We start from the raw sequence: 23118 nt of genomic DNA on the forward strand, positions 1-23118 counted from the left end.
AGCCATGCGCTATTTGCTTGGTACTATAAGTTATGGTCTTCACTATTTCGGGTACCCATCGGTACTGAAGGGTTATAGTGATTCAAACTGGATATCTGATGCTGATGAGATTTATGCCATACATAGATATGTATTCACTCTAGGTGGTGCTGCTGTGTCATGGAGGTCTTACAAACAGACTATCTTGACGAGGTCAACTATGGAAATAGAACTCATTGTATTAGACATAGCCACTGTTGAGGTAGAATGGCTGCGTGAGTTGTTGATGGACTTAGCTGTGGTTGAGAAACCAGTACCGGCTATCCTTATGAACTGTATAGTCAGATGGTTATTATCAAAGTAAACAGTTCTAAGGATAATAACAAGTCCTCAAGGAACGTAAAGGGACGATTGAAGTTTGTCAGGAAATTAAGAAACTCTGGAGTGTTAACATTGGATTATATCCAAATAGAAAAGAACCTGACAGATCCATTTACAAAGTGACTATCATGGAGTGTGATAGATAAGGCATCAAAGAAGATGGGTATGAGACCCATGTGAGTTATACCATAGTGGTAACCTAACCTATATTATCGGAGATCCTGTGAATTAGGACCTAGGAAGAATAAGTTATTGGTCTAACTGGAGGAGGGTAACTTTGTTGTTTGACCTACTCGAGTGAAGATACAATACTCTTAAAGATCTGTAAGGCAGGTTGGCTATTGCCTTAATGTATTATGTTGGCTTTAAGTAGCTAATATGCTAATCTACAGGGCATTCTTGAAAGAACACACCTATATGAGTCTGATTGTTGGTCGCAGTTTATATGATTTGGGTGATCTCTAGTAAACTCATGAAGAGACCATGGAGTACGACTTAGATGCTCCAATCGCGGGGTAGTGTACCGACAGTCAAGTATTAGTTATGACTTTATGTAAAACTTGTTTGCACAAAACTTGCAATTCAAGGCATAGTCTATTGTTTAATTTGTGAATGAGTGTAGCTTGATGTTCTAGGTGGATGTTCAACTTAACAGTCTCTACTGAAACACTAGTATATCAAACAATAGTGGGAAACTGACAATTCTGTCTGGGACTTTGAGATCTAGTGGGAGTGTGTTAAAATTATTGGGACCGACCTATATAATAATTCCTAATAAATCTCAAATGCCTATATTGTGGAAAGGTGGCCCATGTTGAGACTCACCCTCTATTAGTATCATATTGCTAATAGAGGTAGAGATGGGGGTTTCTCCCTATATATATTCAAGAATTCCCACCTCATTAGTTACACATACAACATAAACTGTTAATTGAGAGTAATCCTAAAAGTAGAAATGCTCACATTACGTGAGTCTATATAAGAGTTAGGGTTTTACCTCTTTCTATCTCGATTGTGCTATTGTTCTCTTTCTATCTCGATTGTGCTATTGTTGTAGTCTATTCCATACCGGTATCAATGTGCATTGGCCCATATGAGAGCAGGTCTCTAAAATCCTCGCTCTTGAGATCTTGTACTGGGAGAAGGCGAATAAGTTTTGAGAAGCGCTCCGCGCGACTGTTTAAGTTCTTCACCACGACTCGTCTTCCTGTTCGCTATCATCGCCAACAAATTCGGTGGGTCATCAACAGGATCGATCGTACCATCAATACGATGCAACCAGCATTTTCGGCAACCTCCATAACGCAGAACCAGTACGTAAAAAGCCATATTACTCGTACTTTATTTCCTGCAGTTTCTATTTTTATATAGTAGATCTAGTCATATATATAGTACTTTTCTACAAATATCTAGATTATGCTTTGTTGATACGAACATATTAGTTTATTTGTCTCTACTCATAAATTATTATGAATTAAATTAAATCAAAAAGTACCTTATATTTTTACAATCTATATATACATCGCTTGTTCTTGCTCATAGCTTTCATCCCATAGCTGGTTTCAAGTTTGAACTGACAGTACACGAGAATGTCGAGGTGCTTCTTGCTTGCCGTGGTGGTCGCGGTGGCGCTGGCAGCGGCACTAGTGCGTGGCATCCCGTTCACGGAGAAAGACTTGGCTTCGGAGGAGAGCCTCCGGGAGCTGTACGAGCGGTGGCGGAGCCACTACACGGTGGCGCGGCGGGGCCTGGAGGAGGACGTCGACGGCAGGGCGCGCCGGTTCAACGTGTTCAAGGAGAACGTGCGGTACATCCACGAGGCAAACAAGAAGAACCGGCCGTTCAGGTTGGCTCTGAATAAGTTCGCCGACTTGACGACGGACGAGTTTCGGCGGACGTATGCCGGGTCCAGGGTGCGGCACCACCGGGCCCTGAGTGGCGGCCGGCGGGCCGAGGGGAGCTTCATGTACGCAGACGCCGGGGACCTGCCGCCGGCGGTTGACTGGCGGCAGAGGGGTGCTGTCACCGGCGTCAAGGACCAGGGCCAGTGCGGTACGTACGTTTCTTGCGGCCGTTCGATCCATCCACTTGCACCGAATCAATTTTTCTGAACTGCACTTGTTGAAGGGAGCTGCTGGGCGTTCTCGACGATCGCGGCAGTGGAGGGTATCAACAAGATCAGGACAGGGAAGCTGGTGTCCCTGTCGGAGCAGGAGCTCATGGACTGCGACGACGGCGACAACCAAGGCTGCAACGGCGGGCTGATGGACTACGCGTTCCAGTTCATCATGAAGAATGGGGGGATCACCACCGAGTCCAACTACCGCTATCTTGCTGAGCAGGGGAGATGTAACAAGGAGAAGGTATGGTTAAAACCGTACCATTTGTGGAACCAGAAGCCAAAAAACATATACAGATGAGATGTAGCTCACTGGACAGTCTCAAAATTTGATTAAAATTAAACTCTGGTTAGCTCATGCATAACTCAATATTGAAAGACGATGCGAATCGATAATTGATCCCAAGGTGGCAGGCTCTGTTTCATTCTAGTTTTCAATTTTGCACGTCGGAGTTCTGATTTTTTGACGTTGTCAGCGTTTAAATTAATTGCCCAAACTAAATAGCAGTATCCTTGAAAATAATACTTTCGGATTTTTATATTTGTTATGATGATTCTTCAAACTTCATGATTAAAAGTACTTCTCCAATGAAAGTAAAATATTGAAGTTAAATGGATTAGCATGATGAACTCAAGCATAAACTTAGAGCTTTGTAAACATTATACCAGTAGATGAACTAACAAAACATCTTAATATTCTGTTCCAGGAAGGCTCCCATGACGTGACAATAGATGGCTATGAGGATGTCACTGCCAATGACGAGAATGCTCTACAGAAAGCCGTTGCAAACCAGCCCGTGGCAGTTGCAATAGAGGCTAGCGGCCAAGATTTCCAGTTCTACTCAGAGGTAATTTGATGAAACATTAACACGTGAACTGACTTAACTGACGCTACGGAAATAATTTGAGTGACATTTTTGCACAATATAATAGATTGACTAATTGCGCAGATATAATTCGAGGTACAGTAATCTCAGTTTAGAAAGAATTTTGCACTCACAATTGCTCTTATTGCGTCTCCTCAGGGTGTCTTCACTGGAAGCTGCGGCACAGACCTTGACCATGGAGTTGCCATCGTTGGGTACGGCACAACTCGGGATGGCACCGAATATTGGATCGTGAAGAACTCATGGGGTAAGGACTGGGGTGAGATGGGCTACATCAGAATGCAGCGTGGGGTGTCAGACTCCCAAGGCCTGTGTGGTATTGCAATGGAGGCATCTTACCCAACTAAGTCAGCACCACACGGTGCTATCAAGGAAGAAGATCTTAAAGATGAGCTCTAGATCGATGGACATAGCTCCCTTTGTAGTCCTCTTTGTTGAAGGAGAAGTGGATCCTCTTTCGTTATGTTGTAAGGCAAAATGTTACTGAACGAATTGAACAAAATAAATAAATAGAAGTACAAAAGTTAAATAAGTTCCAGGAAAGGAACTATAAAGGGTTTTCATAATTTTCTTATTGTGACATCCAAGACTACTCCCAGAGATGACCATTATACCGATGACATACATTGTTTTGTTCTACAATGTCTAAATGCTCTAAATCTCCCTGCAAAAAAAAATGCTGTAAGAAGCTATCGCTGATAGATAATGCCCACTAAATGTGTGAAGTACCCAGTGAAAAGAAAACATATTTTTACAATACGGTACATAGTAGAACTACAACGAAAGTCATTATCTGCAGTGAACTGAATCATTGCCATAAGATGATTGTATGAGCTCAGCATCTGAATGGAGGAGGGAGCAGAGTTGTGCAGTGAGAGCAAGAAAGAAAGAAAGGAGAGAAAGAGTGGGAATTATATATATATATATATATATATATATATATATATATATAGGAAAACTTATCTATACTTCCGGAGTACATACTCTCTACTTTGATATACCACATAAATGAACTAGATATACTCCTTTGTCACTGTGAGTATACTTATATACTCATTCTAAGATTTTCAATGTGAACTCTATGAAAAAATAGAAAAGAAGTCCATCAATTTTATTAGATTTTGATAATACCTTTGCATTTGTACATAAAATATAATACACTCAAAAAAATATGTGTAAACTACCTAAAAAATATACATCCCACGTGGATAATCTTATATACTCACATGACTACATACAATTTATCAACTGCTGGATGGGCGATATCAAGGCACTACTGGAAGCCAAAATTACTAGGGAACAACCAAAAACCCGTAGGGTGTCACAGCCAAAAACCCGTAGGGAACATGTTTCCTTACAAACTTTACTAGGGAAGATTCGTATGGGAGATTTTGTCGAGGGAGACGACATTCCCAACTATTTTCTCGTCATTTTCTAGGGAATATTTCTTTCCCTATGATTCTGAACCATAGGAAACTCTGATCCACGTGGCTTTCCTAGTCCAACATGTAAAGAGACTTCCCCCACAAGTCCTTATTTATAGGGAAATGAATCCAGTGAAAAGAAGTCTTTCCCTACAAATTCACAACAGTTAAACATTTAACCCCATTTAGAGCCAATACAAGCCATAATTCATTGAATGCATGAGCAGATCACTACGTAAAAAAAGCTCAAAAGTGACAGGTCATAATCGTCATGGGCGTCACTGATGATTAGTCATAAGTGACAGGTAAAGACCCGTCAACAATAAGGTCATTGGTGATGAGTCAAAACTTGATCCGTCACTTATTAAAGTCATAAGTGACGGGTCACAGTTATAACCCGTCACCTATGGCTGATTTACGCTTTTCACGTTTTTTGGATAGAAAAAAGTCAAAAAAATATTTTTTTTCACCCGAACCATACTGTTGGAACCGTTTCCAGGTACAGTACCGAAGGGGGTACCGCAGCGATGAACAGTGCCAAAGAGGGTCTAATCCGGGTAAAGAGAGAGAAGAGAGTACGTGAAGGCTGGGAGGAATCCCCGTACCCTTGACCCCTTGGGTCCTTTATATAATTGAGGGGGAGAGGTAAGACTTCCTCTCCCACCCTTGGTGGGGTATAAATATTACAAGGAGGCCTTTGGGCCTTTATATGGGTTGACCTAATTACATGGATTGCTTGATTTACATGGGCTCTATTGTGGACCTGGGCCATTCCCCCCAACAGTAGCCCCTCAGCTGTAAGCTCTAATGGAACAGCAGGGCGAACAGCTACAACTATGGAAGGGCCCAGGTTTGCCGTCGACATATACGCCTCGCTAAAAACTCCATCCCAAAAACCCCGTGGGAAAAAAGGGCATGGAGAAAAGAGCGCGTACACGACTCTGGTTTTTCTTTACATGACTACTGATCTAGACACATTCTTATAACTATGCTTCATTCTGCCAAGCGAAGGGGTCTTCGACGCTTTGCGAAGGGGTCTTCGGCGCCTGGCGAAGGTGTCTCTTCCTCCATGGCCGAAGTTGATGGTACATCTTCGTCTTGCTCGGCGAAGGGTGTCTTGGCGAAGCCTGTCGTCGAGGCTTCGGCAAGCGCGGCCTCAACGTAGTCGATGAAGCAGAGGTCGAAGGCTGCTGTCGTAGCCTGCCGAATTGAATGATGTTCTCGTCTCTGCTCACGTTCGCCGGCCAAACTCTCGGGACCTAGGACGGGATTTTAACCCGGGTACCCCCGTAGCCCCTCTGGCCGGTGTTCGCGAGTGGTAAGGATGCCGCATGTTTGACATAGTTGAAGCTGATGTGGGCTGAGTTGTCGAGGCCAAAGTGAAGTAATCGCGACCAAAGCCCCTCTGGTCGACGCAGTTGGAGTTGACGGATTCGAATACGACTCTTTTGAGTCGTTGTCGAAGGTGCCAACGTAGCTAAAAGATTAGTTGTTGTCGACGCAAGCGGTCGGCGATGCACTTTGTACGAAAGGACCTTTGGTTCCTTAGAGCACAAATCACCGTATCTTCAAGACTTACTGTCTGAGGTCCGAGGGGAGTGTTGCTTTTACCTGAAGCTTAGCGGCACCTCGGTCCTCGTTGGCGGGCCTTCGCCTGCCCTTTAAGTCGATTGGTGTGCTGCATTTACCGAAGGATCAGCGGCACTTCGACTTCCTGTCCTGCAGGACCATAGGTGCTTCACGCCCCTTTCTAGGGACGAGATAGACAATATAATAGATGTATGCAATTTTTTTATTTTTTTATTTTATTTAATTTATTTTTAAAAAAAAAATATTTAGATGCAATGATTTAATCCGAAGATATAGTTTGTCTTTGCTGCGAGGGAGGCACTCTTAGCCTCATCTTCATGCATGTGTTAAATAGATGCATAGAAAGTATAATTGAAATGTAAATGCGAGGATGACACCTTCGGTATATGATGGATAACTCTCATCTTGCGAAGAGTAGAAATTCCTGCATATGAGCAATAAGAGCCTTCTCAGTCGAAGGTAAAAACCTGTGTATGAGGAGTAAATACTTTTATTTCCGCGAAAACACGTTGCCTTGAAGTCAACCGTCACTTCGTCTTACATTTTCTGCGAAGGCGATGCCTCATTTAAGAGGTCTATCGACACTTTGTCTTTTTGTTCCCGAAGGTCTCTTTTGCCTTCGGTGCAGGGGCAGGCACTCTTAGCCCCCGTCTTTTATTTTTAAGTCGAGAGGTGCGCTGCCTTTGTTCTAAGGTCAAACAACACTTCGGCTTCTTGTTCCCGAAGGTCTCTTTTGCCTTCGGTGCAGGGGCAGGCACTCTTAGCCCCCGTCTTTTATGCATTTGTTAAATAAATACATGGAATGTACAAGCGAAGAGTAAATGCTTCGACATGACGATAAATATAGCAGCGAAGGAAAAAGCCTTCGATATATGAGGGATAAGCCCCCATCCTGTGAATTAACAATTCTTGTACATGAGCAATAAGAGCTTTCTCATGCGAAGGTTTAAACCTGCATATGAGGAATAAATATTCCCTCGAGCGAAGGGTAAGAACCTACATATGCGAAGAACAAACGCTTTGATGCATTTATTTAATGAGTACACAAGATAATGCTTCGACATTCATGTGAAGAATATGTACTTCGGCACAAATGTAACGAGAGCGTACAAAAAATAAAAGCTTCGCCACACGAGCGAAGGGTGAACATTTTGATGCATATGTAATTCCAGCGCATGAAGAACACTTGCTTCGCACGCGTAGAAGATAAGAATAGTTGCTTCGATGCACATGAGCAATGCAATCGTAAATAAAATGAGTACTTCGCCAATTGTACGAAGGATAAATGCTTTGATGCATATGTTAGCGAGCATTCGAAAAAGTAAACATACGCGAGGAATAAATATTTCGATGCACTTATGCAATGCAAAACGTGCGAAGCATATGTATTCCCGATTGATGATGCTGTGCACATTTATGAAAAGTATGCGTTTCATCGCAAATGAATAATGAAGATATATAGGCGTGCGAAGCGTATATACGCTGAAGTATGCATTAATGCAAATGCACAAAAAACTAATAAATAAATACTTCAGCACACAAATGCGATGTAAGAAGCATATTTCTAGCCGTATGAAAAATATAACACATATGAAAGGTGGATGCTTTGTCACACCGAAAAATTAAAACTCTCAAGTGAAGGGTAAGGAGCCTATGCGAAGGGCCCAAACCTGTATGCGAGGAATAAAGTTCCTCGAGCAAAGGGTTAGGACACACTCAAAAGACTAAATGCTTTAGGACATGTGCAAAATGAACACATGTGATGTGAGTATGCGAAGAGTAAGACACTTCGGTATGTAAAAAATGAGCTATATCATGCGAAGGGTAAAAATCTGCTTGGGAGGGGGAAAAGCCCCTCAAGCCCTGCACATGGTTATGAAGGGTTAAATACTTTGGTGCATATGTAATACAATCACGCGAAAAATTATTTCTTTACCGTGCATGCAAGGATTAAATAATTAGATGCACCCATGATGTTGGGCGTGCGAAAAGTAAGTACTTCAGCAAGTGGGTGTAATGCACACGTATGTAAAGAGCAGATGCTATGAGAATTGAATCTACTGATTAAATGGTTACACACTAACCCTTCGATGCGATGATGTCACATATAATAAGGGCAGATGCTTCAGCCGACATATGTGAAAATTAAACACTTCGCCATGCATGTATGAAAAGTGAGTGCATGCATAATTATGCAACGCTGGCAGCATATGGATGTACGTATATAAGAAATGGATGCATGAACAGCACGATAGATTACTACCTGGGTCGAAGGTCCACAAGCGAGGGTCCATTGCCAAGGTCGCTAGCCCACGGGCGAAGGCTGTGGCTCGTGTTTCCGAAGAGTCCCGCGCGATCGAAGGCTCGAGGATGGCAGACATGTGCTGCCATGACTCCCTGGAAAGCCATGTCTGTGCTGATTGCACGCACGAGCGATGGCCGGTGCCGTCGGAGGGGCGAAGGCCCCAGGCGCGAAAGCCATCGCTACTGGAGGCGCGTTATCGACTCACGGCGAAGGCATAAAAGTGCTGACGAAGCCCGGCTATGGTACACGCATGGTGACGAAGCCTCACATGGTCTCGCGCGCGAAGGCTCCCGTCGCTGTAAGTGCAGAATGCGAGGATCCACACACGTTGATGCCCGGCGAAGGCTCCCCATGTTGACAATGACTAGCGAAGTCCTATACGCAGTGACGATGCGCAGCGAAAGCCCACGCACGAAGAGGTTGCCGTGGAGCCCTGCCGCGTGAAGAACTACTGGCCTGGTACGTCGAGTCGTCGACGACGCCGAGGCCATCCTCATACTAGGGCGGGCCACCTTTGTCCTTGGAGAGGCTATCGACCACGACCAGCGTCGACGCGAAAGCGACAGCGTCTAGCGTCGGCGCACCCGTCCCAAACGGGTTCGCCACAGGGTGGTCCGCCGTGGCGCCCTACGGTAGCGACAGCCACCAGTACCGGTCGTTGAGGATCCGGCTGAGGAACGCGACATCGTTGCATTTCGCCCCCGATGGCGTGCGCGCCACACCGCCGAAGAAGGGCATCAGTAGGACAGTCGTGAACGGAGTCGAGCGCGAGATCGGCATGTTGCACCACCGAGCTGAACCGCACGGCGAGGTGGAGCGCGATGTTGCCACTAGCCGAGTCGCCGGTCATGAACACCCGGCCGGAGTCCGTGGCCTCGGCGAGCCACGGGTCGCCACCGTCCCTCGCCTCTTCTTTCCGCAACTCCCATAGCAATAGCAGCGAGTTGTCCAGCGGAGACGAAAGACCTCGGTGCGTCGAAGGTAAGGCGACACCGAAGCTCCTAAGACCACGTCTGCGAGGTGGACGAGGTCCGCGAATGCCCATCTAGCTGCACTGGATTGCACATACGCCATTGGTTCCAGCGGGCCCACGCGTGTGATGGCACAGGTGCGCTAGCCCCACTCGTATTGTGTGATGGCACCCGCGGTAGCGGAGGTCCACATGCAGTGGCGAATTCCGTCTAGTCCGATGGCCTGGCGGCGGACGTCGAAGGCGCGAGCGCGCAGTGACGACGCCCGGCGAAGACCCATTCGCAACAGCGAAGGACCACTCACTTCGGAACCGGATCCCCGCGGAGTCGCTTTAGCATAGGCCTGCTGGTAGGTGGCCGCCTGTCGAAGGCCCACGCGCGGTCGAGCCAGGGCAAAGTCGTACAGATAGCATCGGCGTAGGCAGCAACACAAAGCGATCTAGAACGAAGGGTCTGTTGCGAGCGAAGAGAGCAGCTGGGTGCTGAGTGCCTCTCCCGAAGGTTTCTGTCTTTTACGAAATTAAGACAGGACAAAGGTGAAATAGATAATCAAGTCTAACGGCTAAGATTATCTTTTCCTTCGAAGGTTGACGAAGGGTTTCTTTTCCCCGATGAAGGGTTGACGAAGGGTTGTTTCCTGACGGAGGCCCGATGAAGGGTTATTTTTTGACGAAGGGTTGCTCTTCGACGAAGGCCAGACGGAGGGTTCCTTTTGTAAGAAGGGTGTCCCTTTTGACGAAGGGTGTCCCTTGACGAAGGGTGTCTCTTGACGAAGGGTGTCTCTTCGACGAAGGCCTGACGGAGGGTTCCTTTTGTACGAAGGGTGTCCCTTGACGAAGGGTGGCTCTTTTGACGAAGGGTGTCTCTTGACGAAGGGTGTCCCTTGACGAAGGGTGTCTCTTTTGACGAAGGGTGTCTCTTGACGAAGGGTTTCTCTTTTGACGAAGGTTTGCTCTGATCCGAAGGTCTTCTCACTCTTTAGAACCGACTCCCCACGGTCGGCGCCAACTGTTGGAACCGTTTCCAGCTACAGTACCGAAGGGGGGGTACTATATCGATGAACAGTGCTGAAGAGGGTCTAATCCGGGTAAAGAGAGAGAAGAGAGTATGTGAAGGCTGGGAGGAATCCCCGTACCCTTGACCTCTTGGATCCTTTATATAGGTGAGGGGGAGAGGTAAGACTTCCTCTCCCACCCCTGGTGGGGTACAAATATTACAAGGAGGCCTTTGGGCCTTTACATGGGTTGGCCTAATTACATGAATTGCTTGATTTACATGGGCTCTATTGTGGACCTGGGCCATTCCCCCAACACATACCAACACATGCCTATCACCACTGGCCACGGGTCACTTCTATTTTTTCAACACTATTTTCAGTTTTTGCGTCAAAGAGGGAATCGAACCCGCCACCTCCTCTTGCGTGCGCGCGTTACCACCTCAGCTATTGCGTGTTTGTGATGGACATTGGATATTTTATCCTTTTACCTTCTCAGTCAGAAGGTCATAAGTGACGGGTCATTACCATAACCCATCACTTATGAAGGTTATAGGTGAGTGATTTTTTTATTTTACATATAAAATCTGTATTAATATTAACATATAAAATATGTATTAATATTTACATATAAAGTTTGATAGGTGAATAGTTATAATTTACCTATAAATTGTATTAATATTTTTTGAATTTCTGAATATCTCATACAAACGATCGTAATTTGATAGGTGCCTCGGAGTGCCTCCGGTAAAACGGGAATAACTTTTGCATATGAACTTCGATTTTGATTTTTTTTTTACTCTACGGACATCTACAGAAAAAGTTACATCTGTTTCTTCCTGATTTTCTTGGATTTAGTGAATTCTTGAGGTCAAAAATGGCTTGGAAGATTGAGTTCTTGCCCCCGGAAGTTTCTACACTGTTTTCGGAACGTGCGTTTGTGTCTATAGCCATCACTCATTACATCAAACTTGAGCAGAAATTATATATGTTTCCTATTCTAATACTGCTGAGGTGATAAAAATTAAGAAAAAAATAAAAGAAAAATAAAAAATATTAGTGAACTAAGTATCTACAACTATTATCATTAGTAACGGGTCACAACATAACCTGTCACTGACCCGTCACAACATGACCCGTCACTTATGAGTGCCCAAAGGTGACCCATCACTTATTATTTATCATAAGTAACGGGTCAACTTAGGCCAGTCATAAGTGATGGGTCAAATTGTGACCCGTCACTTATTACTTGTCATCAGTGATGGATCACCTTGCACCACTCATAAGTGACGGATCAAGTTGTGACCCGTCACTTATGACCTGACATAAGTGACATATCATGTTACGACTCGTCACTATTATCATAAGTGATGGGTTATGTTACAACCCGTCACTAACTTCGTGTATCCTTTGTCTGTTTTTCACGTAGTGGATACATATGGTCATATAAGACCAGAATTTCATCATGACATCAAGAGTGCTCCAAAAGACTTAAACATAGCACGTCATAAGATATTTAAGTTCCAAAAAGAAGTCACACAGGTTGCTTGTAGATAGCATGTCACATAATTTGCTTAAACATAGCACATTGGCATCACAAAATAGTTGAACCATCATACCATAATAAGTTCCAACATGACGTCATTAAACTACCAAATGTGCTCCAAGAAAAATCAGCTTCAAAATGTGACACAAAAATCCTAGCCACAACGCAAGTATTATGGATTGAACTACTGGCTACTTCCTCCACCCCTTGCGGCTCCATTCCTGTATCCACCGAACACACCTGGAGTGATACTTTGTAGTGTTTCTTCCGGATTGTCTAGTCCAATAGCTGAGCCAAATGTATCATCCTATACAATAAAGAAAGGTCATGGCTCAATTAGAAGTCTGAAATTTCTGCTATTTTTGTCATGTAGCATCTGAATAAATTCTGAAACAAGTGAACAACAAGTATGACATAAACTTTTCATGCTAGTTGTCAGTTTTCTTTAACAAAAATTGGCACAATACATATCCCTAGTAAAATAAACTAATACACTATCGGACACAATAAATAAGATAGTATTTGCATGTCATAAACAGTTAACATAAAGAAAATGAGGAGAGACTATGGATACTTACTTAACTGACAAGATGGACTTGGTGTTCTCGTCCTCGTGGTCTATCTTATTGTCTCTTGAACACCAGGCCCTCTCCTTTATCTGTTCTCTATTGCTACTCCAATTCTATATGCAACACAATATCAATCAATGTATACTCCAATCAACTTGCTTAACACTAATTTCAATCTAAGAAAAACATCAAGAAAAGGAGCAAATATAGATGTACCAAATTGGGACCAGTAGAGATTAGATGCAGCAAAGGAAATTAGGGGATTGGGCTAGGGTTTGGAGTTAGTGGATTGTGAAGGAAGTGGAGGACCGGAGAGAGGGAGGCGGTGTTGTAGGACGACAAATCCGCGTCCTCCTGCCGACTACATCTGCAGGACGTAGCGGCACGTTGGGGTTGGAGTCAGGGGCAGCGTTGGCTACTCTATCCTGGTTGGGTGCAGCGGCGGGGTTTGAGTCAGGGGTGGTGGGGGTGGGTGCAGTGGCTGGAGAGGAGACTTGCTAGTGATTGCTGGTCGTAGAGGAGGATGGTTGGCGGCGGGAAGAGGAGAAAGGCTGGCGGTGGGGAAGATGGAGTAGAGGAGTTAAGGACTTGAAAAATTTTCTCTTAGGTCCGGGCACACAACAGAGTGGCGATGTTTTAAAAAATACTTTCCACTGGGTGGCTACATTTCCGAGCAAGCGAATTGGGGCAAAAAAAAAATGGAGGCAACAACATTTGGTCAGACGTGTTGTTGAGCTAGCTAGCAATAGGGACTCCCTGTTAGACCGAGAAATCTTTCCCTACAAAATTGCAGAGCACAGTAAGAAAATATTTTTTCCCCATGGAAATCGAACTCATTTTGTAAGGAAACATACAATCTCTAGTATTGCAATATCTTTCCTAGGGAAAGACAATAACTGTAGGGAATATAGGCGTTCTCAGTAGTGAGGTATCGCTCATCCAACGGGCGACATCTTGTGAGTTCCACGGTCAAACCACCTATAATTAAATATGGTGGCTGACCTGACTGCCACATCATGGTGTCCCTCCAACAAGCGGCAGAAGCGTGGATGCGTGCCCCCATGAGCTTAGCGAAAAGATGTCTCCCGTTGAATAGGCAACCTTTTCGGTTTAAATACAATGTAGTGCACGTGGACGACGTCACCCACGTCATTTGCATCCTTTTCAATCGAGAGATGAGAGAGAGCTTGAGAGGGAAGAGAAGAGAAGAGAGGATGTTGTGGATGAGGATTGGCTGCACTCAGATGATGCTTACGCTGAGTACCTGGTGTGGTTTGTGGCTCGCACGTGGATCCAGTTGATGTACACACCAGTCCATTGTGCTTGTGTGGCGACCAAGCTCGAATGTCGATGTCCTTCGAGGTCGAGAGTTTTGGTAGGAGGTTTTTCATATGTCCGAAGGTTGATAACGATTTCATGGTGCATCCCCTACATCCACACCTCCCAAGTATATATTGCATACAACACTTCTAACACCGGGTTTATTCTCTTAAGCCATGTCGTTTCATGGAATGGATCGACCTTGTCAGGCCAGCATATAATGGAGGATACATCAAAGAGACTAAAACCAAATGTGAGTATGAGATTAGGATGAAGAAAGCACAGCAGCGACAATGACAGCAAGCATGACAAGAGTGTCAACAAGAATGTCAACATCGAGAACAAGAATACAAGCGATAAGTTGAGGAACTTCAGAGGCGTGAGTGTAACACCCAAAAATGTACCCCAAATTTTTTTGCAAAGAAATAAAAGAAATAAAGAAATAAGGAAATAAAAAAGAGAAACAAAAGAAAAAAGGAAGAAAAACTCACCGGGCTTCCACTCCCTCTCTTTCCCCTCTCCCAGCCCAGTCCTCCTCTCCTAGGTATGTGGCCTAGCATGCACACCTAGCCCACTCCCCCTCCCTTCCTCCTGCCGCTCCGGCCCAGGCCGCCTCGGCCCATCCCTCCCCCTCTCTCTACCGCCGAGCCCCACACGTCAGACCTGTGATCCACCCTACCGCCCCTTCCTTTTCTAGCTCTGTAGCAAAAGGGAAGGAGATCTCCGAGGCTGCATATTTGGAAAGCCCGAGCCGAAAGATGGCAGAGAAGTTTCCATGTTAGATTGAAGGCCGAAATGAGGAAAGTGCTCACAAAAATCCCTCTAGCCGCCACACCCCACTCGACCAAGAATTCGCACTGCCTGGGTATAAATACCCCCCCCCCCAAAGACCCCTCCTTGGCTCCAACGCTCCTCTGCTCCTTTTCCCCTCGAAAAACCAAAGCAAAGCGCCACCAGAGAGCGCCCCAAATGTAGCTGAGCGCCATTGTGAGCCTCTGCCATCGCCAGCCTGCTTCGCTGCTCTTGATCGCCAACACGCTCCCAACCAACGCTCCTCCGCCAGTCGCTGTCAACGACCGATCCCTGCAATAAGGTTTTCACCAACACATACGAGCACGCCGCCGTGGGAAGACTTCACTGGAGCCGCTCGCCACCAGACTTAAGGCAGGCTCGATCTTCATCGTCCGATCTCATGCCAACAGTCCATATCAAAATATTGTGTACCCTTCGCTCAGGCTAGTCAATGACTTCATAATCCACGTCAGCACCGCGTAAGCATTCTTGTCCTGTGTGGTAGCCATGGCAGCTCCGCCAACCCAATCAACAGCCATGTTAGCCTTTTCTTTTTCTTTTTCTTCTAATTCCCTCTGTTGACATCAGCTGACATCATAATAGCCTTTTTCAGTAGAAAAATAATTATGATAATCTGGTAAATATGAAAATAGGGTTTTATTAATAATAAAAATTAGGAAAAACTTTATTAATTTTCTTAATCTTTTATATATCTTTTTCAATTAAAAAAGAAATAGTTTAAATATGTTTTAGGGTTAAAAATAATAAATAAAATTCTATAAAATGTTTTAACAATTGTTTTAAGGTTTAAATAATATTTCTTTAATGTTTTTAATTCTACAAAATGGTTTTTCTTTAATAAAATAATTATGAATAATCTATTTTAATTCTTTTTAGTGTTTCTTCAAATCCTAAAAATCCTTTTTAATTCCTAAAAATTGCTAGAATTCCCCAAAAAAATATCAGGAGCCTCTAGAAAATTCCTATGCTTTTCTTTCACCATTCAAAAGACACATCTCCACCGTCACATCTCCGATCTAATTATTTCCTTTGCCAATAACACACCATAAATCATAAAAATAATAAATCAAGTTGTTTATCGTGTCTTTAGCTTTTTTCTTGGCCTTTTATGTTTATTGCCTTGTTTTCTTTTGTGATTAGACACCACCTTCCCTAAGGAAGATTTTGCAGTTTTTTAGGACCATGACTTTGAGGACCCCGCTAAGCACCAGGGTGAAGACAAATTGTTCTTGATGCATTTTGATCCTAAGTTTCTAAATGTTTTCAAAGTTGCATGCTATAGTTGTCGGTGGGAAACCCAAGTTAGACTGTATTTTACTTTTCTCATATCTATCTTTGGCCCAAACCAAACTAGACTAACTTCCTCCGATCAGTTTCAAACAGTTTTTGAACCAGTTTCCACCCATTATCCAGCAAAGCAGCCTACCCCTGCCACCAGTGGGTTGGTCTAGAAACAACAAACGTGTGAAATGAACACAAATAAGAATAAAAATATAAAATATCACAAAAATAACTTTAAAGCTCAAAGAAATAAAACTACAAACAAAATTGAACATTTCAACAAGAAGTGAAAAATAATGAATGTTGAGGAGAAAATCCATAAAAAATCAAAAAGACAACATATAGAACCTATATTTTACAAATAGACAACATGTTGACGTATTTGCAAATATAGCATGTGTATTCGGTACCTCATTCACTGAATATGGGTTTTCGGTACACCATACACCAAAAAGGGGGCCAGGTGTTTTCGGCACCTCATGTGCCGAATACGGCACTGTGTAGTGTATTCGGTATAGGAGGTACCAAATACAGCCTGTTTTCGGCACCTCTTATGTCGAATATGGTGCACAATGCCGTATTCGGCACATGAGGTGCCAAAAACACTTGGTCCCGCGTGCTGCTTTGTCTTTGTCATGTGTCTTGTCGCATGCAACTTTAGGTGTCGTATCTTTCACATGTAGCTTTAGGTGCCACATGCTCCTGTTGCTTTCGGCATCCTGTGCTGCGTGCTGCTGCTTTCCCTGCTATAAAATGAGAGCTGGCTTTAGTTGAGGAGCAACAACATGAGAAGAGGAGGGGCAGCTGCGTGAGGAGAGGAGGAGAAGCAGCAGCATGAGAAGAGGAGGAGCAGCAAGAGAGGACCAACACGAGGAGCAACAACGCGAGTTGAACACTTCAAGAGCGCTCCCTTCAGTTATAGTAAGTTCTAAGATTACGTATTTAATTAATATTTAGGTTAGTAGTAGTAATTAGAGTAAGTAGATTGTTTAATTTGCTCCATTATATTTGTTTAATTATCTTAAGTTGATAAATTAGAGTACTTAGATTATTTGCCTAGTTTGATTATATGAATTGATTAGTGAGTGTAATTAGATTATTTACTTAGTTTCATAACATGAATTTCATTAATCAGTGTAGATTATTCTCTTAGTATAATTTTATCAATGTCATTAAGTAGTATAATTAGAGTATTTATGTAATTTACTCAAAATTATTAGAGTTACAAGATCAATCTAATTAATTAGTTTAATTCAACTAATTTGATTAAATAGCTTAATCACTTAGGTTAAGTACAGTAATATGATTAATTGGATTATTTAAATAGGGTATTGTGAATTTATTTAATGGTTGTCAAATGATTATTGCACGTAACTTTAAATATTAATTCTGATTTTTAATAGCTATTTATTATTTATTAATTATTCCAGGATTCTTGCTATTTAATGTTTATGAAATAGTTATTCAGTAAATATTTATTATTACTTTTAATTTTTATTAAATATTTAATCACAATAGTTGTATATTTATACTTAGTTAATGTTTATTAAGTATTTTAATTCATTCTTAATATTAATTATTTCATTTGAATTCAATATTGATGATTTAATTAGCATTGTTAATTACTTAAATATTTAGCATTGTTAAGTACTATAATATTTTATTTGCATTGTTAATTTACTTATTATTTATCGAGGGACGTAATTAGTTGTGTATCATACATACATCTTTATAGTTATTTTATTACATGTTCGTTTGTTTAGCAGATATGGTATGATTATCTATATTTATTAAGAAGAACATCTTGTTATTTTGCACAGGAGGCTCGTAACAGTTCAGAACCACGAGCGCAAACAAAGTCCGATTGAGCTATCTATTGACCCAGGTGGCCTAAAATCACATCTTATGAGCCTTTTGCGTGTGAACCAACAGTCCCAAACTATTGTCGTGAAGGGTGTGCGACCACAACTTATTTCAAACAGCTCGGTCGTTGTCCATACATTGTTCGAGATGAGAAGAAACAACACATGGAATTTGTACTCACACAAGGCATTGTAGAATAACTTTGAAATGGGGGTGTACGTAAATATAGTGCCACAACTGATGTAAGGTGATGCAGTGACTAGCATGAAAGGATCAGGTCAGCATGTGATGCATGAAGAGGAGGGAGGGCATGTGGAGGAGGGCAATTTCGGTATAGAGGGAGCTTGAGTGGACACTTGTGCGGTATATGCAGGATGCATGGATGATGAAGCAAGTGGTAGCAGGGATGAAGAAGCTACTGACAATGATAACCCAGTGCCGGTGATCCAGTACTTTTATGGTGCTAGGCTGGTGGATTATGTCACCATTGAGTATAATACCTTATCTAACTAGGGATACCAGAATAGCGACATTTAGGTTGGACAACGGTTTCGTAACAGGGAGTAAATTATCCACTTTATTATCAACTATGTTATAATCATAAGAAGGGACCACAAGTGAGCCCAATCTAACCCTACGGAGTATGAGATTAGGTGTATCAAGCACCCAAATTGTCATTACTTCGTACAAGCACATAAGTCAAAATATGAGAACTATTTTGTGATTAGTAGATACACCTCACATACATGCAGCGAAGAGGCTGTTAGGTATGGGAGCCATGCCATTGACGTGAGGTTCATAGCCCAACTCCTCATCACCCTTGTTGGCATGGACATATGTTTGTCGCCAAAATCGATTATGAAGGAGGTGCAGACTAAGACGGACATATTGATCAATTACCACATTGTGTGGTGAACGAAGCAGAAGGCGTTGAAGATGCTATTGGAAGCTTCAAAGAGTCTTACAACTATGCTCCGAGGAAACTGTAGAAGATTGCCATGACGAATCCAGGGACTTAGTGGGCCATGGCGGATGAGCAGATCAAGCTAGAGGATGGGTCATACAACACTACTGATTGATACTTCATTAGGTTATTCTAGTCCTTTGGATAATACATCAAAGCTTTCAGACAGTGCAGGCCGGTTTTATGCATGGATGCCACATTTCTAAGTGGCAAGTACTGTGGTACTCTTATGACAATGATGGTAGAGGATGCAAATAATAAGATCTTCCTCTCGCCTTTGCAATGGTTGAGAGTGAGAATAATGATATCTGGTTGTGGTTCCTCACCTTGGTGAGGACACGTGTCATGGGCAATAGTGAATGAGTTTGCATCATCTCAGACCACAACAATAGCCTTCTACAAGCTTTGGATGTGTTGCATGATAGCACAAAATACTCCATTGCGTGACCTTCTGTATTACAGTGCCCCCAATATCTCGATGCACCTGAGGGTTTATAGTGGTACCAGCAGGGTGAGCCTTCATTACTGATGAGCCCATGGCTCCTTTGGATACGATCAATACTGCCAATAATCCTCAAATCATACAAGGTCCAATTATAAGAGCACGTGCACGACAATTAGATTACCAGGTGAACTCGTTTCTCACTGTTCATGTTTCCTTGGATGGATTACTCCTAAATTCTTGTGATATTTTATTGCTTAGGAACGTGGGAGAAGCACTACCACCTTACCTGGACGTCACCCCTCGAAGGCCAAGTCTACTAGGACTCGAGGCTGAGCTCTAGTCGTGGTCGTGGTCGAGGTCGAAGTCGTAGCCGCGGTCTAGTCTCAAGACAGCACGTTAGTAAAACGGGTATAACTCTCTCATACAAATTCCATTTTAGGCGTTCTTGGACATGCTGGAAAGCTTATATCGAGCCCTTTCTAATGGATCTATGCTTGACCAAGAGTCGAAGGAATAAGGTGCCAACTATGGTGATTGGTAAGAACACTTACAAGAGCGTGGTAAGACGCTTGAGTGTGTGAGTCCACCTCCACTACCTTGTAGTCGATAGGGATAATTTATCCTTTGTTGTTTTCTATCTTCGACTAACTATGGAAAGAGAAGCATTGGATTCGAAAGAGTGTATTTTGAGGGAAGAACTCACAATGTTGTTGGATGATCATCGACAAACTATTAATGACGACATTGACAAGAAGCTTACGGGAACCAATACCACATTGCAACGACCTAATGAAAGCACTGCAATGCTCAATACACGCTTTGATCGATTGGTTAATCCGTCACCAAACAACGGTCGAGTGGATCCTCATGGTGCAGCCTATGAACAAGAGGAGTACGTCGCGGATGATGAAATTTTGAGACAAGAACATGACACCTTTGATGAACAACAAAGGAACCGATTGAACTTCAACCGTCAAGGTATGAGTGGTAATAATTTTTAGCAGCATAACCCACATATTAATGATGATCCATTTGCTAAGGTTAAGTTTACTATACCATCTTTTGAGGGTGCTTATGATGCTGAAAGGTGTTTGATTGGGAGATGATGGTAGAACAGAAGTTTAATGCTCATTTAGTTCATGAAGTGCATAGAGTTAGGCAAGCCACTAGTGAGTTTAAAATTTTTGCAATCATCTGGTGGAATAGGGTATGGATTGACGGATGAGCACCTACTACATGGAATGCTTTAAAGGTTGCTATGCGTAAAAGATTTGTTCCACTCTCTTTTAAATGTGATTTGTGTAAGAAATTGTAGCGCTTAAACCAAGGTAATAGATTTGTAGAAGAATATTATCAAGAGCTTCAAATTAGTATGTTATGTTGTGATATTATTGAGGATGAAAAGGCTGCAATAGCACGCTTTTATGGAGGGTTAAGGCGTGAAATTCAGGACATAGTTGACTGCAAAGAATACAATAGTGTTCCTAGATTGTTCCAACTTGCGTGTTTGGCAGGAAAAGAATTGCAGGGACGACAACAGAGGTCAAGTAGCAATTTTGGAAGCATGACTACTTCCAAATCAACACTGTGACAAGTCAAAATAGCCCCACATTCAGCTACACGATCTGCTTCCCCCTTTTTGAGTAGGGCATGTTCAGCAGTACTGTCGACACCATCACACACTCCTGAGGTAAGCAAATCCATAATTGTGCAGGTTCTAGCATAGAGCTCTTCTTCGATTGCCTCGACTGGTTGCTACCGATGTAAGGGAATTGTCCATATCATGAAGGATTGTCCAAGTCAACGCGCGTACATTGTAACAAAAGACGGTGGATATGTAAGGGCTAGTGATGTTGAGGATGAATATGCTCTTGCAGCTAACTTCGCAAGTGACGAGGATGGATGTGAGCTAGATATCGACCATGAGGAAGTGTTCGATGCCACTGCCATGGATGATTATCGGATCCTCATTGTGCAGCTAGTGTTAAGCACTCAAATGGAGCAAGCGGAACAGCTACAATGCCACAATTTGTTTCAGATGTTCCTCATAGTCAAGGATTATCGTGTTTGAGTCATTATTGATGGAGGAAGCTGCAACAACTTGGTAAGTTCAGATATGATCAAGAAGCTTACCTTGCCAACAAGAAACCATCATCACCCTTATCATATTCAATGGTTCAACAACAGTGGTAAGGTGAAGGTAATGCAAACAATTATGGTGCATTTTTCTATTGCTTCATACCATGATTTTGTTGATTTTGATGTAGTGCCCATGCAAGCATATTCACTTTTGTTAGGACAACCATGGGAGTTTGATACTGATGCAACACATCATGGTAGAAGTAATAAGTACGCCCTTATGCATAAAGGAGAGAAAATAACTTTTCTGCCTTTAACCCTTGCTGAAATTGTGAAATGTGAACAAGAGATAGCTGAAAATAAGATAAAAGAGTTTGAGAATGAATATAAAAATCAGCAAGTAGCGGAAAAAGTTTATCCACCCAAAAAGGAGAAAGCAACAACAACTTCTAAGTCCGATGGAATTAGATTGAAAGGGTGTGTTATGCTTGCTACTAAATCTGACTTTGCTGAAATTTGTGATAATGAGCTGCATGCTATGCTTTGATATGCAAAGATGCTTTAGATTCACTCGAGAATATATCTAGCTCTTTGCCTCCTGCTATTGCTAACCGTTTGCAGGAGTTTGTGGATGCATTTCCAGCTGAAGTATCCTCGGGATTACCACCTATTCGAGGGACTGAACATCAAATTGAGCTACAAGTCCAATACCTTTTGGATCGCGGGTATGTACGAGAAAGTCTTAGTCCTTCTGTATTTCCTGTTCTTTTGGTTCCTAAGAAAGACGATAGTTGACGTATGTGTGTTGATTGTAGAGCCATTAATAATATTACTATAAGATATTATCACTCTATCCCTAGGTTAGATGATATGTTTGATGAGTTGAGTGGTTCTATAATTTTTACTAAAATTGACTTGCGAAGTGGATACCACCAAATTAGGATGAAACTTAGAGATGAATAGAAAACTACGTTAAAACTAAGGTTGGCTTGTATGAGTGGTTAGTAGTGCCTTTTGGGTTAACTAATGCACCTAGTAGTTTCATGCGATTGATGAACGAAGTTTTACAGGCTTTCATTGGAAGATTTGTGGTGGTATATTTTGATGATATCTTAATTTATAGCCAGTAACATGAATCACACTTTGATCATCTGCGTGCTGTTTTTAATGTTTTGAGAGATGCACGTTTGTTCGGTAACCTTGAAAAGTGCATCTTTTGCACGGATCGAGTCTCTTTTCTTGGCTATGTTGTTACTCCACAGGGAATAGAAGTGGATAAAGCAAAAATTAAAGCCATAAAGAGTTGACCAACCCCTAATATTATTACTCAAGTGAGAAGCTTTCATGGTCTTGCGGGTTTCTATCAGCGCTTTGTGCGGGATTTTAGCACCATTACTGCCCCATTGAATGAATTGACGAAGAAATGAGTGGTTTTCAAATGGGAACCTACATAAGAAAAAGCATTCAAGTTGTTGAAAGAGAAACTTAATCATGCTCCTTTACTCTAACTCTCTGATTTTGGTAAGACCTTTGAGCTAGAGTGTGATGCTAGCGGGATTGGAATTAGAGGTGTGTTAATTCAGGAAGG

The 23118-nt window shown here is 42.6% G+C and overlaps 1 protein-coding gene across 1 annotated transcript; it reads left to right on the plus strand.

Annotated features, from left to right (window-relative positions):
• The first annotated feature begins 1917 nt into the window (after positions 1 to 1917).
• LOC133886828 (cysteine endopeptidase RepA-like) lies at positions 1918 to 3932 on the plus strand. Its single transcript, XM_062326691.1, has 4 exons — positions 1918 to 2412; positions 2488 to 2723; positions 3187 to 3327; positions 3505 to 3932. The coding sequence occupies exons 1-4, from the start codon at positions 1950 to 1952 to the stop codon at positions 3763 to 3765; spliced, it is 1101 nt and encodes a 366-aa protein (XP_062182675.1). The 5' UTR covers positions 1918 to 1949; the 3' UTR covers positions 3766 to 3932.
• Positions 3933 to 23118: the final 19186 nt, after the last annotated feature.

This window comes from Phragmites australis, chromosome 12 (genome assembly GCF_958298935.1).
Source record: "Phragmites australis chromosome 12, lpPhrAust1.1, whole genome shotgun sequence".
Classification (NCBI taxonomy): Eukaryota; Viridiplantae; Streptophyta; class Magnoliopsida; order Poales; family Poaceae; genus Phragmites; species Phragmites australis.